The 8,495-nt window shown below is 41.5% G+C and overlaps 1 protein-coding gene across 2 annotated transcripts in view; it reads right to left on the bottom strand.

The window, feature by feature from the left end:
- Window positions 1–224: 224 nt before the first annotated feature.
- dscamb (Down syndrome cell adhesion molecule b) overlaps window positions 225–8,495 on the bottom strand; it is a 133,484-nt gene continuing 125,213 nt past the window's right edge. For both annotated transcript variants that reach the window (XM_075473732.1, XM_075473733.1), the window contains exons 31-33: window positions 8,183–8,383; window positions 7,440–7,742; window positions 225–2,503 (exon numbers count right to left, since the gene is read on the bottom strand). In XM_075473732.1, coding sequence (XP_075329847.1) covers window positions 1,986–2,503; window positions 7,440–7,742; window positions 8,183–8,383 — 1,022 coding nt within the window. In that variant the 3' untranslated portion in view covers window positions 225–1,985. The remainder of the gene's footprint in view (window positions 2,504–7,439; window positions 7,743–8,182; window positions 8,384–8,495) is intronic.

Below are 8,495 nucleotides of genomic sequence, written 5' to 3'. Positions count from 1 at the left end.
CAGGACCTGAAACCAGTTGGTTATCTCCAGCGAGACCTAAAACCACCTGTGGGCTGATGCTCCTGATTCAATCTGACAGAAGCACCATATTTCCTAACCATAACACCATAATACCATAATAAAAAGAAAAAATCTGATAAAAAGTGTGCCAACATTGTTGGATAATTCCAGGAAGACACGAGGCTGCCATTTCAGCCAAAGGTTGTGGAGAATCGTACGCAGAATGATGAAAAACGATTTATTAAATCTGTTTTAAGATGACTGAAACACACAAAAAAAAAAAGGTTATACTTTTGGGATTGTATATTCTGTAGTCAAGGAAAAAAACGTAAGAACAAGGTGGATGGTGCAGTCAAAGTGGCCGATGTGATAATTTGATCGTTAAGGGGTTATGACCCCCCGACAAGATAAATGGCTCCAACAGATTTGGGTTACAACATTTAAAGTCCAGACAACTACTGTACTAGGATCAACTATAATGCTGCCTCAAACCCTCAGACTTTCAGGTCTCAGGTAAAAAAATACCTGAGCTTTATGAGGACAAACTAAATGTAGACTTAAGGCATTGATCCAGATTTTACATCAAAGTAAAAATAGATTTTTAATGTACAAATAATTTGATTGCAGTTTTAAAAACCACAGAAGGGTGTTCAATAAATAACAGGCCACAACAGGGAGTCTAGAAAAGGAGTTAGGGCGGTTGCTCCCCACCCCAAAAATTTCAGTCTATACTCTGATTGGTCAGTTCCAGAGTCCTGATCAAAGCGACCATTTCAAATCAATTTCATGTCTGCTGACATCTGAAAAAGCCTTAAATTGGATGCTGGATTAGCATATGCCCCTGAATGCAGGAGAATTCATGGACATTTTCAAATTATTTTCCAGGGACATGACTTTGAAATAGCATTAAGAACATCTACAAAATTACCTTTTTGTTATTGTTGGGCAAGATACTGGCGACTTATAGTGCAAGACAGATGGCATGCAAATACTTAAACATCAAACTTGATTGTATGGGTGCTTTAAAGGGAAAAGGGGCCGAGAGGAGCAGAAAGAAAGGACAAAGGGAAAAGAGACAATAAAAGAGAGGGTCAGTCTGAAACTGTACAAATCAAACTCAGATGTGTGCAAACATGACTAAGGACTTTATTAACCAAATCATTTTCCCCATAATATCCACAAATAAAAGTGATCTCTTTATATATATTCACATTGTATAATTTCTTAGTGTGACAAAAATTCTCTTTTTTTTTTTTGGATTTCCAGCCATTCCTATTAATTGTCATTTGATCAGTCGCCATGCAGTCGTCAGAAAGGTTGAAAAACATTACGATTGGTCAGCATTGGCGGTTGTGTCCAGCGTCACTCTTCTTCTCCTCTATTGGCTCTTCATAGTGTTAAAAACCCCATCGGTTTCCAAATCACAGATTTCATCACACTGCAACAATGAAATAAAAATAAATTACGAAAGCAATGTTCTCCTGCAGAGTGCTCCAGAGTCCTCCTCCCTTTCCCTTATTTTTTAGATATTTTCTGTTTTTATACAATAATAATAATAATAATAATAATAATGACTATAACTGTCCTTGATATAAATTCAATATGATTTTTTTTCTCTTTCTCAAATTTTAAATAAATCATTTTGGCAATCCTCATATTTTGTCACTTTAGAATAAAAGAATACTCAAGTAGAAAATAAAAACTGTGAGAGAAAATTCATCAGAAGAGGAGCAAGGTGTGAGAGAATGAAAAGTGTGAAAGCAACAGAGAAGAGCAAGAGAAGAAAGAAAGCAAAGAGTGAAAGAAAGAAAGACAGACTCAAAGAAAAGCATCCACTTCAGACGCATGTCAGAAACGGCTCTATATACAACAATTTCTGTTGTGGAAAACTGTCCATCCTGTGCCTGTCGTCTGTCTCCTGTCCTTCCTCTTCCACTGTGTCTGCAGTTGTCCTGTTGTGTGTAGCAATCTGGTGTGTCCCAGTGTTATACCAGAGTGTAAGACTTGGCATAAGGGTTGTTGCTCTGTTTCAGGTGTCCTCTGGAGTCCAGCAGGGACTCCTGTGAGGTGCTGAGCTTGGCAGCCTGTGCTTGGGCTAGATCTCCTGAGGAGGTGACCTCTCCACGGACCTCACCTCGGGCCTCTCCCCTCTCCCGGACATCCCTGTGCGGGAGGGTGGAGGCAGTTCCTGGCTGCCACTGCTGCACCTCCCTGGGAGAGGGAACTTCCATGGGGGTGGGCTCCATGGGAGGTGGCCTCTTAAGGGTACGGCTCCGCTGGGGTTCAAGGCAGGCTTGGCCCATGGCCCCTCCACCTCCTCTTGTTTCCCCTGTAGCACCGGCACCAGCTCCGCTTGCTCCGCTTGCTCCTGCAGCACCTCCACCTCCTCCACTGCTGCTGCCACTACTGCTGCTGACCCCCCCACCTCGGGCTGGTAGAGGGACGCCGCGGTTCAACAGGAAGTCCATACGGAGGTAGGGCGGCAAATGGACCAGCTCTCCCCCTGGGAAGAAACACACAGGTGACATATTAGGATTAGTTCATTCACAGTGAGTTTCCAGTCACACTGATATCATGGCATGCTGTTGGAAAATAATGAAAACACATTGATGCAGCAGGAATACGGTTTGCTTGTGTGTTGGAGACAGCTGAAACACCGATACCTGATGAAGTTAACCAAGAAGACACAAAGGAAAGGAAATGTTTACACATCCAGTGAACACAGAGAAACAGTTGTCCCCTTTTAGCTTACCCTCCAACTAAAATATCTGTCTCTAAACTGCAGTATATTTGCCAACTCGGTTTGGATAGTGCTCAGCCAATAGTTTATATTGGTCTTGATATTTATCACTTAAGTATAAATGAAAGATGGTCATTGCTTCCTCTAAAAGAGAAAAAGCCAGTGTGAAAATACCTTCAACCTACATTCTGTTGAATAAAGTCGATGCTCCTAATTGCTTGTTTCGCGTCTTACTTAACAGAGAATGATGCTCATCTTCTGAATTATGGTTCCTGTTTAGAGTAAAATAGTTGATGGAGAACAGAATGCTTTAGGGCGGGGCCATGCACCGGTTGAGAAGCAGTATGGCCTATACACAAGCATCGGAATCCCGGAATGTTCTGTAGACCTTCCAGAGTGGTGGCATGTGAGTGCCAAAATTATCTGAAACAACTGCGTTGGACTTCTTGTGGAAATTTTCTGACCAGAAATCTCTGGTGCATCAACGGTGGGACAATGTATGACCAAGTATGTAAATATTCCGGAGCATCTGCTGTCGCTGTGCGTGTATATGTGCTGTGTGTGAGCTAGTCCTGACTCTACATAAAGATATTAAAAACATCTTAAGCATTGTTTTTCTTCACTTGTGATTGTGACAACTGATATAAACTGCGACATGTCCCTTTAGAGGAAAACTGAATTATTTTACTTTTTACTATTGAGGTGTATGGACCCACAGACAAAATGGAGGAACAGGCCTTATTGAGTTCATTGAGTCCACAGCTGGTTAGTTTCATCAAGTGCATAATTGTTGTGCGCGCCTCCGCGCGTCTCTGTGCAAGGCACTGAGATACCCTGAAAAATAAACACTTAACATTACCAAATAAGGTAGATTTGATAGGAGACATCCTTACAGTCAGACCATATCTCTTGGCTTTACGCCTGGAGCAGTGGCCTTGAATCTTCTTTAAAACGTAGGGACTTTCTCTCCAAGAGCAGAGATTTTTTCCATTTGACAACAGGCTCTCCCAGAAGATGCATTTTCTGTAATTGAGACGGACTTGACGACAGAAATAAAGATTTCTTTTGTTCGACTTAGTCCGTGTCTTCAGACTCCTTTATCACTCATCTCTACCGACTCTGCGGCCTCTCTCAGAATTCACTACATTTTCTCAGTCATTTCAGGCCCAATCTACATGTTAGTTTGATAAAATAGATTGATCTGGCTGACTGAATTGGGGTCATCCGGTTCTGTGTTAATGTCCAGAGACTTTTACCTTTTGAGACAGTGTAGCAGTTCTCCAAGATCCTCATCTATGTGCACTATGCACTCTCAGCAGGTCTTAATCTATCTCCAATAAACTTAATTCACATTATTAGTTGAACTGAAATGAAAAGAAAGCCAATAATCCATATCTAAACTCCCATTCTCGCTGCGACACCTCCTCACCTAAGGCTTTTACACGCTTATGATTCACATAATCTTCCCTAAGTGTGATCAATCTGATTTAATAGCTACAATCAGGAAAAATGTAATGGGCAACTAATGTAATGGGAAGTTAAACATCACGAGGTTACCTTTTTTTTTCTTTCTATCTTTGTTAGGTACCGATGGATTGCAGAAATCTTTTTTTCTCTACGATGAAGCTAAATTATGTATCTTTATTCTGCTGTTTAATTCCTGTAAGTGAATCCTTAGATCTGACAGTTTTCTGACAGAGTACCCGTACTATCGCACACATGAAAAACCAAAATCAAAAGCCAAATGACCTGTAGCAGCATCAAATTGCAGCTGTATTCCTCCATTTAAAAGATCACCCCATTACAGTAGAATAGTGAACTTTCAGATGTGACAAACCGCAGGGAGATTCCACCCTTAACGCCCCGAGTAACATCCGTATTGTTTCAACAGTAATGAAACGTTAATCTTCCAGAGGAGCAGAGATCAACACACGCTTAAAAGGATAGATTCATAATTAAAATCACTCTTCACCAGGTTTTCCCACCCACATATAGTGACAGGTTCACATATACACAGCCCACACATGCACAAATTGAAGTATTCTGTATGTGCACAGTCACTCCCTGCAAGTCCCTCGACACTAAGCAGATAGAGTCCAATATGTGACCTTCTGAAATGGATTTCCGGGTTCCCAGAGAGTGAATTGTTTACTGAGTTTTATAATAAGCCCTATTAGTGCCAGCAAGCATGATGAATGGCTATGAGTGTTAATTGAATTAAATATAGATTTAAGTGTTTCCCCGGGAGCTCATTAGAAATGCAGTTTGAAAGCTCATCAGTTAGGAAATTGAAGATGTTACAGTAATGAGACACTATGTGCAGCCACAATACAACAGCAACTCTCTGCCAAACCATTAATCTGTGTATGTGTCCGATGAATCATTAGCTCAGTCTTTTGTGCAGGAGCGTGTTTTAATATTTTACAAGTCCATCATGAGTGCTGCCTCTGTCATGCTCAGGACTGAAATAACACACAGGACCAGCGGATTTTCCTCTCAAGATGCAGAGAAGACAAATGAATGCGGCGTCATTCTCATACAAAGTCCATCAGGTGAGGCTGGTCAAATGAAAGAAGACGCTGTATCTCTGCCTTTGACTTTTTGCAGCAGACAGGTGAGGTCAGCACAGGTCACTCAGATGTAACAGAGACAAACATGGAGCTGGAGATGTTTCGTTCACTCACGGTTAGAAACACTGGCCTCCCCACAGGGTCTGGGTTTCAACACTGTAATACACCCTGCTTAGAATTTACATGTGTGGAGAGAATATGTTCAAATGAACAGTGTGACAGTTCTGAAAATTCAATATCTTTCCAAAAGTTAAATAAGAAGATGGATACTCTCAAATCTGTTCACTTAATAATAGTTTAAGTTTGAAGTCTGAAGCTGCTTTGTGCAGAGGAATGTGCTAAAATTCCAGAAAAATGTATGTGCATGTCACAAAGGAACTGAAAAAAAAAAAAAGGTTCACATACTTCAGTATATAAAATACCAAGTGTAATGTTCCTGTCTAGTTGTTTAAGGGGGTTCTCTTCATTTTCTTTTGGGACTCATGGGAAAATCAGTTGTTGTTTGTAATATCCATTCGTAAATTTTCAACTTTCAAACACCAGTGTATGTGCAGTTAAAGCTGAATTTCCTTTAAGACCTTTAATTAAAGTACTGTGTAAAACCAACAGCACCTTACCATATCTGACTAACTACTAATTACCAGAGTTATGGAAAGTTCCTGTTAAGCGTATGTCTTCCAGAAAGCCTAATTCTTATCATTTTAAAGTCCAATGACTCAGCTGAAATGCAAGGTTTGACATTTGTTACAAAGTTGAAAATGCACATACGGGACTGTGATAATACACATTCGAGTCTGACTCACGTAAGAAACACAGACATGATTTTGCTTTTGTCCGATATTTTAAGAACTCATTACATAATTCCTCAGGAAACTGTAGAGATAACATAGCTTGATTCATTTACCTGCATTGTATCGCTAAAGTAACTGACACCGAGGTCTTTGCACTCAGCGCTGCCACACCAGCCTGAAAGACTGAGTCTGGTATTACACTGAAAGGTCTCCACTGTGGCAGCAAAGTGCTGTTTTGTACTGAGTGACAATAGCTTCAGATCAGGTTGACAGATAGCCTTTAGTTGCCCTCTCTCCCTGGTAGACGGGTGATACGAGTCCACCGTCCTGTGCACAAACGTTCAAATCATAATGAGGCCTGAAACTTAAGACGCCCATTTGATGGCCTCAACTCTTGTCTGGTCAAACTTAGGATTCTGGGACGGTTCGTCCATGATGTGTGCGCAGACTTTCGATTCGCTCCACCACCACCAACATCGCTAATTATAAGTGGCCCCAGACACACTATGACATGACAGCAGAAGAGATGATGGATGGTCTGTGTACATGTGTCAGAGAGAGAGATGTCTGTCTGTTTGGACGTCTGTGCATTGTGTGTGGTCAGCTGCTCGTCAGTGTGCTCTGCCAGATCTTGTAACTGATCTGCAGCTACCCAGAGGAGCTTAGGGTCATGTAAGGTAAGACAACCTCACAGCAGATGTACATGAGAGGCTTTTGGGAAAGAATCCTCATACAGTTTCAAAATAAAACAACAGAAAAACAAAAAGGTTTTTCAATTTGCTGACAAAAAAGCAAATCCCTTATATGCTGTGGGAAAACTGCTGCTTCTAATCGTCGTTCATGACATGCGATGGGCTTAGATACTTTCTTCAGGGCGTAAAAAGTGCAGATACAATAGCTAGATACCGAGCTAAATAATTGTGTGTTTGCATTTAAAAAAAAAAACAAAAAAAACATTTTTGTCTAAAATGCAAAAACATGCAGATGAAAGTGCTCGGTATCTGTTGGACTATCCGCACATTTAAGTAATCCTGCTGTGATCATAGCGATAGCAATGATCCAACCATAATACCATAATGCTCCATGCACGATCTGGTTCACTCAGAAATACATCATATTACCAGATAAATGCTCAGAAACTACACACTTACTCCAACGAGATACTAAGCTATTTTCATGTAGAAAATGAATGTAAGAGCTAATTTTTAACTGAACAAATATGACCTTCTGTATACTGAAGTACCTACTTGAATAGAAAAATTTGCTCAGCCATACGCTAAGCTGCCAAATGTTGCCAAAAGTTGTGTATGCTTGGTGTGACACTCTCCACTTCCTCACCAGGTCTGTGCGCCTTTGGCACGGCCATGTTCATGACCCTGCTGACATCCTGAGGTTTGGGCGGGGAAGCTGTAAAGCGGCAGATGCCCGACTCAGACGGTGTGCTGGAGGTCAGGCTGTCAGTGTAGTCATTGGTCCCTGCGGTCATCTGTTCAGATGAGGTGTCAGAGATGAAGCACTCAGTGATGGTGAACTTGGCGTGGCGGAGCTGCTCCTCCATCTTGGCGTGCTCGTAGGCTCTGGCCAGCTCCTCATAGGTGGAGGATGCACTCTCTGTTGATACCATACTGCTCCGTGCACGATCTGATAATTACAAATTGCGACACACAGGTTTAATTACTGAAGAGGATGTCGTAGAGTGTGCCACCACATTTTTTTCAGAGTTCAGGGGACATTTTGCTGCATTTTGGTGTTGGTATTGTATGGTTTCTAAGGATTTTTTAAATGTACGCTTTAATAAATGTTTTCATACTTTTTGGATTCATAGGCAGTAAATCTCAGCCAAGAGTAAATGACATAAAAAAACTACAGCCAAAATATTTTGGATTGCAAAGACCTGGATTCAGTAGATGTTGGATTCCAACATGAGAACCATGCTGACTACATGCTGACTACCTTCCCATTGGATAATCTCACAAAATCAACATGATTTCTGTTACATTCTCCAAATTTAAACCTTGAGAAACAATGCTGTGAGTCCATGTTGTTCCTGTGATGATCACCTCCGCCTATCTCAACTCTACCTGTGTCCTGTGAGGGGCTGACACTGTAGCTGTCACTCTCTTTGTCCACAGATCCAGTGGCACGTGGTGTGGGGAGTCTCCAGTCAGTGGTCAGGGTGTGTGAGGAGCTGGTGGGATGTGGCCGGTTCAGAGTCCACTGGCTGGCATAGCGGCTCCTTGCTGCGGCAGGACCAGCTTTGGCAGTGCGTCTGGCAGTAGGATCTAGTAAAAACAGAGGGGGCACAATTATCAGTTTTTGTTTTGTTTATTTCAGTTTAAGCTATCTGACAGAACATTAATTTTTCTTTTTTTTCTAATCTGTTGACATATTCAA

The sequence above is a fragment of the Odontesthes bonariensis genome, chromosome 9, assembly GCF_027942865.1.
Source record: "Odontesthes bonariensis isolate fOdoBon6 chromosome 9, fOdoBon6.hap1, whole genome shotgun sequence".
Taxonomy (NCBI): Eukaryota; Metazoa; Chordata; class Actinopteri; order Atheriniformes; family Atherinopsidae; genus Odontesthes; species Odontesthes bonariensis.
Note: the sequence above shows the minus strand (reverse complement) of the source record. Positions and strands in the feature narration are given on the sequence as shown.